We start from the raw sequence: 13078 nt of genomic DNA, 5'->3' as shown, positions 1-13078 counted from the left end.
GCCACACACACTTTCAGTTAAAGCACGCTGTACACGCTCAAACCTTTAGTAGGAACTGGCCCATAAACACATTTACATGGATTCCACAACACCCCCACAAGACCCCCCCCAACACCCCCTCAACACCCTCCCAACAACCCCCACAAAAACCCCAAGCAGAAACGCCTTCTCAAACATCGTTGACCGCAAAGCCAAGCACGAGACTCAGAATCAAAGTGCTGCACTTGCCCTTGCTGCACAACGATGCACAAGCAGCTAAAAACCAGTTAAGGAGGGAAATGTTGGCCAGTAAAACTCTCACATGGCTGAAGCGACGCCTGGACACATTTCCTGAGTCGTGCAGGCTCTCCTCCCACCTGCCCCCCCTCACCCCCCCCCGCAGACACAGAGGGGGTTTCTGGGAGCTCGTACACGGCGCTCTCTCGCTCTCTCAAAGACAGAACAAAGGGAGCTCCTGCCATTCAGCGCTGCATGCGCTGCACCTCTCACACCGTCAGGCAGGGCTCAGGGCTGCGGGAGGGGGGGGGGGGCGGGTGGCTGACGCTGCCCGATCCTCTCTGCTCGGATCGCACCGGGCGCAATCACCCCCTAAACCCCCCCCCCCTCCGTAAAGCCGAGTGATGAAGTGCCAAGAACTAATTTTTTTTTTTAAGGCATTCCTCTGCTGCATGAGCTGTCCACGGCCGTAAAGCACTCCGCACAGGGAGCACAGGGAGCACAGGGAGCACAGGGAGCACAGGGAGCACAGGGAGCACAGGGAGCACAGGGAGCAGTACACACTCCGCACAGGGAGCACAGGGAGCACAGGGAGCAGCACACACACGTGCGTACCACCTGGCCTCCACAGGCTTCCACAGGTAGCAGTACACACACGTGCGTACCACCTGGCCTCCACAGGGAGCACACACACACGTGCGTATCACCTGGCCTCCACAGGTAGCAGCACACGTGCGTATCACCTGGCCTCCACAGGTAGCAGCAAACAGACTTCGTCTTCACCTGGTCCTCTCAGCAGGGCACACACACACTGCGTATGCACCGGTTCCACAGGTAGCAGTACACACACGTGCGTATCACCTGGCCTCCACAGGTAGCAGCACACACACGTGCGTATCACCTGGCCTCCACAGGTAGCAGCACACACACGTGCGCATCACCTGGCCTCCACAGGCTTCCACAGGTAGCAGTACACACACGTGCGTATCACCTGGCCTCCACAGGTAGCAGTACACACACGTGCGTATCACCTGGCCTCCACAGGCCTCCACAGGTAGCAGTACACACGTGCGTATCACCTGGCTTCCACAGGTAGCAGTACACACACGTGCGTACCACCTGGCCTCCACAGGCAGCAGTACACACACGTGCGCATCACCTGGCCTCCACAGGTAGCAGTATACACACGTGCGCATCACCTGGCCTCCACAGGTAGCAGTACACACACGTGCGTATCACCTGGCCTCCACAGGTAGCAGCACACACACGTGCGCATCACCTGGCCTCCACAGGTAGCAGTACACACACGTGCGTATCACCTGGCCTCCACAGGTAGCAGGTATAAACAGGTGAGGTTCTACCGTCTTTCACGCTGAAGATACACTTTTCTAGCTGGGCACAAACTCTGCACTCGCACACGGTTTCTCCCGGTGATTTTAGCACTTCTCTCTCATGGCTACAGAGCAACACTTTGAGTGGCTGACATCCTCATGGTTTTGTCCATGGGTAGAAAATGCCTGATTAACATTTCTGCTTCACATACAACATACAAAACTATAAATGCAAACAAAAGACCTGAATGCATAAAAGCCTTCTGTACTTCAGTAATAGACTCCTTGAGTGCGAGTGTTTACATGTTTGTGTGTGTGTTAGCATGTTAACATATGGTAGTGTCAGTCCGACAGAGGCAGAAACTCAGTTGTACTCACTGCTCTTGTTCTCGTCCTCCACACCCAGTCAGATACACATCCGTTCCCTCTGCTCTCAGAAAGCTGGTCTCCCCGAGCTGGTATCAGCAGGCTGGTACCTATAAGCTGGTCTTCCCACGCTGCTATCAGCAGGCTGGTACCTATAAGCTGGTCTTCTCAAGCTGGTATCAGCAGGCTGGTACCTATAAGCTGGTCTTCCCAAGCTGGTATCAACAGGCTGGTACCTATAAGCTGGTCTTCCCACGCTGGTATCAGCAGGCTGGTACCTATAAGCTGGTCTTCCCACGCTGGTATCAGCAGGCTGGTACCTATAAGCTGGTCTTCCCAAGCTGGTACCTATAAGCTGGTCTTCCCAAGCTGGTATCAGCAGGCTGGTCTCACCCAGCTGGTCTCCTCAAGCTGGTATCACTGAAGTGGCTCCTGAAAGCTGATCCTGCAAAGTTGATCTTCCAGCGGTATCACACAGCTGGTCACCAAAATCTGTCTTAGCTAGATAAGCAGGTTGACCATGCCTGGTATCGCAGGTGACTGCCTCCCAAGGAGTCCAGGGCTCCACCCAGGCCGAAGGAGATTCTAAGCTGTCCCACTGACTCTTAGGGAGAGATCAAAGGGAAGTTGTTGCTAGAAAGAGACAGTGGAGTGAGCTGTCAGAGGGAGAGCGAAGAGGAGAGTAGGCGAGAGGGTGGCAGGAAGGGAGAGAGGGGAGAGAGAGGAGGGAGGAGAGAGAGAGAGGAGAGAGAGAGAGAGAGAGAGGGAGAGAGAGGGAGAGGGAGGGAGGAGGGAGAGAGAGGGAGAGAGAGGAGGGAGGGAGAGGGAGGGAGAGAGCAGAGAGAGAGAGAGAGAGAGCAGAGAGAGAGGGGGGAGGGAGAGACAGAGAGGAGGGAGAGAGAGAGGGAGAGAGTCGGCTGCGTGTGATTTGCCTGCCAATCCAATGTAGATGTTGCATGCTGTGAGCACGCTCACACGATCCCTTGAGCCAATAGTCAGACACACGCGCTTTCCACAGCGAGTGCACACACACACACACAAACACACACGCGCACACACACACACACACACACACAACACACACACCGCACACACACACACACACAACACACACACACACACACAGCCACAACACAGACACACACACACACGCACGTACACACAAACACACACACACGCACACACAACCAGACACACACAAACACACAGACATGCACGCACACATGCACACACACACACAGACACATACATATCTACACACACAAACACACGCAAGTACACACATGCACAGGCACGCACGTGCACACACACACACAAACACACGCAAGTACATACCCATGCACGCACGCATAGACACAGAGGCGCACACACACAAACACACGGAAGTACACACATGTACAGGCACGCACGCGCGCACACACACAGACACACACACACAAACACACGCAAGAACACACACGCACGCTCATTCACTTTGCAGGCACACTGACAGCACCACTCCCATAGATTAATGAGGAGAGAAAGAGAAGGAGGAATGGAGAGAGAGAGAGAGAAGGGGGGAGACAGATTTTCCAGCGACGGCTTCACCTCAACTTGACAGACACTGACTGGCAGTGGTGAGACTTGACCACCTCCCCCACCCCCCCCCCCCCCCCCACACACACGCATACAACTAAAAATAATACACCCGTACAGGGCGGGTTTCCTGCGCCATTTTACTCCGTTCAGCTTTTATTTAGAAGATTTTAACACAACAGAGTGTTGCACACATGTATTACTTTTTTTAATTACACTGATTAGTTGCTATTATAATCAGCAGTATTGCAATACAAGTAATTAATAAAACCAAAATAATAAATCTACAAAAGTAAACAGTCAGAAGAACAGCTGACGCGAATAAGCGTCCGAGCCGCTGCATTTCTACTTGAGGAGCAGAATATCAGAGTAAACGCGCTCTTAACGAAGGCCAGCACCCCGCATATTCATACGCTGTTGCATGTCGCGCGGAAATAGCAGCTGGGCTAGCGTGTTGCCACGGTATGAGAAAAATAAACAAATGAATCACCTTTAACTGACGGTTTTTTCAGTCACAGGGTCATGTTACCACGGTTACCGGCACTGCCCTATGTGCACAGACACACACAACAGCGTTCCAGCACCAGGACAGCCGTCTCGCGGCACAGAGTCACTCTCATGGGCAGCCGATTGAATCCGATGAATCGCCTGGGCGCGGGAACGAATCGCCTGTGCGCGAGAATGAATCGCCAGAGTGCCAGAATGAATCGCCCGTGCGTGGGAATGAATCCCCAGAGTGCCAGAATGAATCGCCCGTGCGTGGGAATGAATCGCCCGTGCGTGGGAATGAATCGCCCGTGCGTGGGAATGAATCGCCCGTGCGTGGGAATGAATCGCTCATGCACAAGAATGAATCATCGGCGTGAGAGAATGAATCACAGAGGACTCATTCTTACGCACAGGGGATTCATTATTTCTGACTGATATTAATAACTGTCGCCCCTCACAAAGACCCAGCTGCAATCTTTCCACCTTAATTACATTTAATTTCACCTGACTAATGAGACCAGGGACTGGTGACATACCTCTGATCTAATACACCTCACTCACACACACACACACACACACACACACACACACTTACACCACCACAAACACACACAAATGCACAAGGGACATGAACAAATTTCAGGTTCTCCAGCCTCTTCCCCGCGTGCAGCCCCACGTTCTCTCCCCTCTGCGCACACAGGACGGGGAAACTAAAAACCTCCTGAGTGCGGTGCACAGCGCCCCCCGGTGTCAGAATGCCTTCATACGGCCGGATGCATCCACCGACCCCAGCCTTACAGCGTCACAGATCCCCGAACTGCTTCCTCCAGCGCGACCAATCAACCGTCTCCCACACCGAGCGGTAACGAGCACACAGACATACATCCTCATCACAACTACGCAAAAAATAACAATTATAATAAAAATGGTCAGAAGGTTTGAAATAATAAGGTGAAATAATTCTTTCCAGAATAAAAAGCAAACTGAAATGAGGGAATGACTCAGCGGCCCACACCAGCGGTTCGACAGCGTGCGGCTCACGCTGGTGACCCGCAGCCACTGCAGAAGCGCACGCATCAGAGTCGCCCAATCAGGCGGAGGACAGAGACGTGGGGGGATACGCGGAGACCGCCATGGCCGCCTCAACACCAGCTCACCCAACACCAGCTCACCCAACACCAGCTCATCCAACACCAGCTCACCCAACACCAGCTCATCCAACATCAGCTCAACCAACACCAGCACATCCAACATCAGCTCATCCAACACCAGCTCATCCAACATCAGCTCATCCAACACCAGCTCACCCAACACCAGCTCATCCAACATCAGCTCATCCAACACCAGCTCATCCAACGTCAGCTCATCCAACGTCAGCTCATCCAACGTCAGCTCATCCAACATCAGCTCATCCAACACCAGCTCATCCAACATCAGCTCATCCAACATCAGCACTGCACAGGAAAGCATTTCAAATCAAACTCCCCATCAGACACAGAGCCCGTACCCTACGCTGCATTAGTGATGTCACCACCTCATGGGCTGGGACTACAGGTTCAGGGGGTTTGTACAGAAACAAAAATGCAAAAGTATCAGACCATTACTGGCATACAGAAGACCGTTGAGTTTGGAGTGCACTACATGAGTAACATAATGGGGAAACCTTCTCGCAGTAGGACGTGAGCGATGAGTGTGCTTTGTCCCGCTGCGTCTTCAGCTAATGTGTGGAACTCGGTCCCACAGCGATAAGATGCTGGGGGCTTTTTGTTTTTGTTCAAAACTGATACAACAGTCTGGGTGTTAAAGACGCGGTGTGTGTATTCTCTCTGTGTCCAGGTGCAGTGGGTGCTTTCTCTCGTCCAGAGTGTAACGTGGTGGGGGTATATTCCAGGCTGCAGGTGGACTCTGTCCCAGAATGCACTGCAGCACTGCCTGGTCCCCCGTCACGCTGCATGCAGGGACAGGAACTCTGTGTATTTTTTCTTCAGCCCGTCCAGTCTGGCAGCTGAGACAGAGAGCATAGGAATCAGCGTGAGCCAGACACACACGCCCGGGGTCGAAGGTCAAAGCAGAGGCGGGCGTGCATTTAAAAGCACGAGCGAGTGGCTATAAATACAGCACATGCAGCGCAGAGCAGCTACACTGGGGCATACTTCTGTTCGGAGGTCAGCTCAGAATGATGAAATAATGGAAAGGGTTGCCAGCTCCAAACCCACGGCTATAGCCCTTCAGCTAAGCACAGGCTGAAACGGCGCCCATCTAAATGTTTAAATCAGACTCCCTCAGCTCCATTTCACACTTTCAAAATGGCCGTCTCTCACAGCCTGTGCTGCTGCTGCTTCCCACATTCTGTCTAGTGCCACAGGTTTGCCCTAAGTTAGACACAGAGTATTCCCACTGCTAAACACAGTTAGACACAGAGTATTCCCACTGCTAAACACAGTTAGACACAGAGTACTCCCTCTGCTAAACACAGTTAGACACAGAGTACTCCCTCTGCTAAACACAGTTAGACACAGAGTACTCCCTCTGCTAAACACAGTTAGACACAGAATACCCCCTCTGCTAAACACAGTTAGACACAGAATACCCCCTCTGCTAAACACAGTTAGACACAGAGTATTCCCACTGCTAAACACAGTTAGACACAGAGTACTCCCTCTGCTAAACACAGTTAGACACAGAGTACTCCCTCTGCTAAACACAGTTAGACACAGAGTACCTCCTCTGCTAAACACAGTTAGACACAGAGTACTCCCTCTGTTAAACAGTTAGACACAGAGTACCTCCTCTGCTAAACACAGTTAGACACAGAGTACTCCCTCTGTTAAACACAGTTAGACACAGAGTACCCCCCCTGTTAAAACACAGTTGGACACAGAGTACTCACGCAGCGTGTATTTCTGTCCGTCTCCCCAGTACTTCCTGTCTGTCTGCATGTGCTTGACGGTCGCTGACACAGCGCTGGACGTGTCTGACAGCTGCTGAAGAGCCTGCAGCTCCTGAGAACGCCACACACCCGCCAATCAGCAATCAGCACACACACAGATCAGCCAATCAGCACACGCACCAGCCAATCAGCAATTAGCACACACACAGACCAGCCAATCAGCAATCAGCACACACACAGACTAGCAAATCAGCAATAATCGTACACACAGACCAGCCAATCAGCAATCAGCAAACACACATCTGCCAATCAGCAATCAGCACACACACACCAGCCAATCAGCAATCATCACACACACCAGCCAATCAGCTACGAGCATCAAGTGTGCATGTGTAAGTGTGAGTGTGCATGTCTGTGTGTATGTGTGCGCATGCATGTATGTGCATGAGTATGAGTGTGTGCGTGCCAGTGCGCGTGAATGATTGTGTGTGTGTATGAGTGTGTGCGTGCCAGTGCGTGTGAATGATTGTGTGTGTGTATGAGTGCGTGTGCCTGCTCCATACCTGGCTGCAGCTGAGCAGCAGCTTGTGCACGCAGCGGAAGCTGTGTGTGTGTGTGTGTGTGAGTGCGTATATAAGTGCGTATATGAGTGTGTGTGTGTGTGTGTGTGTGTGTGAGTGCGTATATAAGTGCGTATATGAGTGTGTGTGTGTGTGTGTGTGTGTGTGTGTGTGTGTGTGTGTGCGTATATGAGTGTGTGTGTGTGCGTGTGTGTGTGTGAGGGTGTGTGCGTATATGAGTGTGTGCGTGTGTGCGTATATGAGTGTGTGTGTGTGCGTGTGTGTGTGTGAGGGTGTGTGCGTATATGAGTGTGTGCGTGTGTGCGTATATGAGTGTGTGTGTGTGCGTGTGTGTGTGTGAGGGTGTGTGCGTATATGAGTGTGTGCGTGTGTGCGTATATGAGTGTGTGTGTGTGGTGGTGTGTGTGTGAGGGTGTGTGCGTATATGAGTGTGTGCGTGTGTGCGTATATGAGTGTGTGTGTGTGCGTTGTGTGTGTGTGAGGGTGTGTGCGTATATGAGTGTGTGCGTGTGTGCGTATATGAGTGTGTGTGTGTGCGTGTGTGTGTGTGAGGGTGTGTGCGTATATGAGTGTGTGCGTGTGTGTGTGCGTATATGAGTGTGTGTGTGCGTGTCTGCGCTGTACCTGGCTGCAGGTGAGCAGGAGCTGATGCACGCTGCGGAAGGTCTGTGCGTGTGTGTGTGTGTATGAGTGTGTGTGTGTGTGTGTGTCTGTATGAGTGTGTGTGTGTGTGTGTGTGTGTGTGTCTGTATGAGTGTGTGTGTGTGTGAGTGCGTATATGAGTGTGTGTGTGTGTGTGTGTGTGTGTGTGTATGAGTGTGTGCGTCTGCGCTGTACCTGGCTGCAGGTGAGCAGCAGCTGGTGCACGCTGTGGAAGCTCTGTGCGTGTGTGTGTGTGTATGAGTGTGTGTGTGTGTGTGTGTGTGTGTGTATGAGTGTGTGTGTGTGTGTGTGTGTATGAGTGTGTGTGTGTGTGTGTGTGTGTGTGTGTGTGTGTGTGTGTGTGTGTGATGTGTGTGTGTGTATGAGTGTATGAGTGTGTGTGTGTGTGTGTGTGTGTGTGTGTGTGTGTGTGTGTGTGTGTGTATGAGTGTGTGTGTGAGTGCTGTACCTGGCTGCAGGTGAGCAGCAGCTGGTGCACGCTGTGGAAGCTCTGTGCGTGGGGGGAGAGGGCCGGGGGCCCCCGCTGGCAGTAGCCTTTTAACTCCGTGTTGAAGGACTGACTGAACGCTGACATCAGCTGAGACAGGTCTGAAATGGCCAATCGCAGAGCACAGGGGGAGAGGCCGGGCCTGGGAGCCACGCCCCCCGACTGCAGGAACACACACTGGAGAGAGAGAGAGACCGTCAGGCTGCACAAACACACTGGAGAGAGAGAGAGACTGTCAGGCTGTACAAACACACTGGAGAGAGAGAGACTGTCAGGCTGCACAAACACACTGGAGAGAGTGAGAGAGACTGTCAGGCTGCACAAACACACTGGAGAGAGAGAGAGAGAGAGAGACTGTCAGGCTGCACAAACACACTGGAGAGAGAGAGAGAGAGAGAGACTGTCAGGCTGCACAAACACACTGGTGAGAGAGAGAGAGACTGTCAGGCTGCACAAACACACTGGAGAGAGAGAGAGAGACTGTCAGGCTGCACAAACACACTGGTGAGAGAGGAATCAATGAACAGGCCACAATATTGGAACAATCTGCAGCCCCAGCTCTCACTCTACACCATAAAGGAATTAAACTCCTGCACTACAGATGACCTGAACAAGGGCTACAGCAGAACCTGGATCTACATGAGCAGTACTGTCAGACCTGGGCCCTGGCAGTGAATGAAAAAAAAGGGGAGGAGAGGAGAAGGGCAGGGCGAGGGAGAGGAGGAGTTAGGGGAGAGGCAAGAGGAGGAGAGGAGGAGTTAGGGGAGAGGGAGGGGGAGGAGAGGAGGAGCTAGGGGAGAGGGAGGGGGAGGAGAGGAGAGGAGTGTGTGGGAGAAGGGAGGCTCACTTCTTTGCGCAGATCCTCCAGCACACACTGAGTTGACTGCAGCAGAGCGCTCGCCTGGGCCACAGCGTCTTCATCGGGCTTTGAGCACACTGACCTCTCACCCCTACAGGCACAATGATGTCACCAAGCAGACATTCACAGGTTCATTACTGACACAGTAACCCTGATCTAATCAGTTAACCTTCATTTCACAGCTGAATAAACCTTATGGAACATGTCACTTACATGCTCGGGAGGTACCCCTGAATAAGGCTGTCAGATTAGCAGATTATTTACAGCAATGCTTCAGAGAATAATATGATGTATTATGTGAAAATGAGCACAGCACTACAGATGAGACACAGGCGGTGCAGGCGTCTAACTCAGACACCCCACAGACAGGGTGCAGTCACACGCACAGACAGCAGACTGGGATCAGGGGTCAAGCTGGGGTCGGGGGTCAGGCCGGGGTGAGGGGTTGGGGGTCAGGCTGGGGTGAGGGGTCAGGCCAGGGTCGGGGGTCAGGCCTGGGTGAGGGGTCGAGGGTCAGGCCAGGGTGAGGGGTCAGGACGAGGTTGGGGGTCAGGGGTCAGGCCGAGGTCAGGGGTCAGGCCAGGGTCAGGGGTCAGGCCAGGGGGTCAGGGGTCAGGCCGGGGTCGGGGGTCAGGCCAGGGTCAGGGGGTCGGGGGTCAGGCCGGGGTCGGGGGTCAGGCCGGGGTCAGGGGTCAGGCCGGGGTCAGGGGTCAGGGGGTCAGGCTGGGGTCAGGCCGGACTCACGTCTTCCCCGGGGGGGCTCTGCGGCGGAGCATCTCCCTGAGGTCAGCGCTCCAGGGGCTGCAGTCGGGGTTCAGGAGCGCGTTGAGCTGGGCCATGTGGGGCACGGACATCAGCTCCCCCAAAAACTCCTCTCCCCTCACCAGCACCTCCCCAACACTCAGCTCTGCACTGAACACAGTAACACCAACACACTCAGCTCTGCACTGAACACGGTAACACCAGCACACTCAGCTCCACACTGAACACGGTAACACCAGCACACTCAGCTCTGCACTGAACACGGTAACACCAACACACTCAGCTCTGCACCGAACAAAGTAACACCAGCACACTCAGCTGCGCACTGAACACAGTAAGACTGGGACAACTGCTGAATAAGTACCAGTCAGCCTGTTTTTCTGGGACCAGGGCGAGCAGCTGCTCCATGAAGTGAAGCTGGCGCAGAGGCGGAGCCAAGCCCTGCAGAGGGGGCGGAGACACAGAGAGGGGGCGGGGTTTATAACGTAAGACCAGGATCACAGACAAGGCTAAGACTGCAGACAAACCAGACTTACGCCTGGTCAGTGAACCTCCGTAATGTGGTAGTGTTGGTTTTACATGAAGAGTGATGATAAAAGCATGTGCCGTTTGCACAAAGCGCTTCAGTCACACTCACCTTTATGAGATCCAGGTCATCAGGCCCACAGAGCATCATCTCGTGGCCGAAGCGCACCATCTCTGCATGGGCCAGGGGGCGGGCGGAGGCAGGGAGGGAGGATGCAGTGCAGCACAGAGCACAAAGACAGTTTAGATTAGGCGTGGATCATGAACACAACAGTGGTTCTTCCGCCACAACCCTCACTCAGCTGGACTGTCCCTCTCTAAAGCCCCGCCCACAGCGCCATCCTCCGGGTGAAAGACTGCGCTGAGCAGCCGGAGGACACATGATCAGTAGCGTCGGGTGGCTGCCAAAATAACGCTGTCCCTGTGCTGGCAGGCGCACCCCTGCCCAGGCCAGTCAGGCTCAGCTGGGACCCACAGCAAACACTGAGCTGGGGGTACAGGGACTGAAATACCTACGAAAAAGCAGCATGAGACCTTATATAACCCCCAGCCGCTCACCTTGAGTCAGCGTGTCAGTCTGTGTTGATTTAAGAGTGGAAAACTTCTCCTTCAGCGATGGACAACAGCTTTAAAACAAGACAAGCACAGAAATGGTATCAAGAGATGGGCATTTAAAACAATACAAACAGCTGCACAATGATTAACTCCCAGATTCCAATAATCAGTCATACGTCGAAAGGTAAAAAAGAGTCAAAATGGTAAACACAGCTGTTGAGCTTTAGGGAAATTGTGCTATACTGGCTGTCACAGCAGACTGACAGATCATAACTGCAGAACAGAACGACAGAACTCCTTAAGGCTTTAACTCTTATTTTGTACTTCACACTGAGTGGGAGCAGGGGCTGTCTGGTGTGCACATACCTGCCACAGATCCATTTGAGAATATCCGTACGGTGCAAAGAGGGGGTGCACAGCAGGCCTATCATACCGCCCGCTTCCTGCAAAAACAGCCCTTCCACCAGGGGGCACCCCAGGCACTGAACAACATCAACATGTTAGAATTTTGTTTATTATTTCTGTTATTTAAAACTGAGTTTATTAATACAGCTCAATTCAAGATAGCAAACTCGTTCTGCATAGCGTTTGAAGGCTAACCAAAACAAAGGGTCATGTCGAAAGACTCGAGAAAAGAGTGGAGAATGGTCACAAAAATATGGTTTACGTTTCAACGCAGCTAACAATTAACGTATGTTGCTATACACCATTTAGCTAACTAGCTTGTTAACACAATATCCTATTCTATTGACAAAACTTCAACAGCAACTAGTACGCTAATTAGCTAAATGCACAAGGCTAGTATTCAAATAAAAACACTAGCGTGTAATACATTGTCAGCTGCCTTTTAAACTAGACTAGCTAACAACTCTGCAAAATTTTCCAGGTTAAATGCTTTTACGTTATGGTACCTAATGACCTATTTTGCCAATCCCAACAAGCTCGCTAAAGTTAGCTGCTAACTTATCGCAAACTTATTTCGCTATACAGATACAGTTGTAAGCTAACTAGTACTAAACAATACACTGCATTCGTTCGCTATTGCAAAACACTTATATTTAAATAATTGATTCATCAAAATAAAAGACGTAGTTAGGTGAGCGGCTACCTGTAGCTTACTGTATACGCGTTCAGCCAACAGTTTCTCTTTCAAAGTCCCCGCCATCTTTTCCGACTGGTGATGTTCGGTTGGTCTTCTTCAGTCATTCATTGCGGCTAGAAGTACTTGAACAGGGGCATACCGCCACCTATTGAACCGGAGTACGAAACAAGTTAGGTTATACTTTCGATATACGGTGTTTCGGTTTGCTTTTGGTTATCGGTTGTCATCTAAGCATTGAATTAAAAGCTGCTTGCGTGTTTATATTTAAGCATTTAGCAGACACTTACCAGAGTGACTTTCACAGTATATATTCAATTCTTGGATACCTCACCCAAGGGAATAACAGTATTGTAGGAATTGAATACCCTGGACTGGCTGCTAATCTATTGCAGGGCTCACACACCATTCACTCACACACTCAAATCTATGGGCAATTTAAAGTCTCCAGTTAGCCTACCTGCATGTCTGGACTGTGGGAGGAAACCCACAGAGTACCTGGAGAAAACCCATGCGGACACAGGGAGAACATGCAAACTCCACACAGAAAGGCCCAGGCCAGGATACGAACCTAGAACCCACTGCACCACCATGCCCCCTGATCGCTACTACACAAAACAAAAACACAAATTCAGATGCAGTTCCATCTTGCATCTGAATTCTGAAAACTGCTGAGACAA

At 51.9% G+C, this 13078-nt stretch overlaps 2 protein-coding genes across 4 annotated transcripts in view; both read right to left on the bottom strand.

The window, feature by feature from the left end:
* Nucleotides 1-2403, bottom strand: part of LOC135243879 (RNA binding protein fox-1 homolog 3-like) — an 83307-nt gene extending 80904 nt beyond the window's left edge. For all 3 annotated transcript variants that reach the window (XM_064315993.1, XM_064315995.1, XM_064315996.1), the window contains exon 1: nucleotides 1926-2403. The gene's annotated coding sequence lies outside the window, so the exon portion shown is untranslated. The remainder of the gene's footprint in view (nucleotides 1-1925) is intronic.
* Nucleotides 2404-3623: 1220 nt separating this feature from the next.
* Nucleotides 3624-12546, bottom strand: haus7 (HAUS augmin-like complex, subunit 7). Its single transcript, XM_064314688.1, has 10 exons — nucleotides 12408-12546; nucleotides 11666-11781; nucleotides 11303-11370; nucleotides 10857-10918; nucleotides 10584-10660; nucleotides 10202-10369; nucleotides 9446-9548; nucleotides 8560-8775; nucleotides 6868-6979; nucleotides 3624-5982 (listed from the first exon to the last, which is right to left on the bottom strand). The coding sequence occupies exons 1-10, from the start codon at nucleotides 12462-12464 to the stop codon at nucleotides 5921-5923; spliced, it is 1041 nt and encodes a 346-aa protein (XP_064170758.1). The 5' UTR covers nucleotides 12465-12546; the 3' UTR covers nucleotides 3624-5920.
* Nucleotides 12547-13078: the final 532 nt, after the last annotated feature.

Source organism: Anguilla rostrata, chromosome 17 (genome assembly GCF_018555375.3).
Source record: "Anguilla rostrata isolate EN2019 chromosome 17, ASM1855537v3, whole genome shotgun sequence".
Lineage (NCBI taxonomy): Eukaryota > Metazoa > Chordata > Actinopteri > Anguilliformes > Anguillidae > Anguilla > Anguilla rostrata.
The sequence above is the reverse complement of the archived record's forward strand: the minus strand, read 5'-3'. Positions and strand labels throughout refer to the sequence as shown.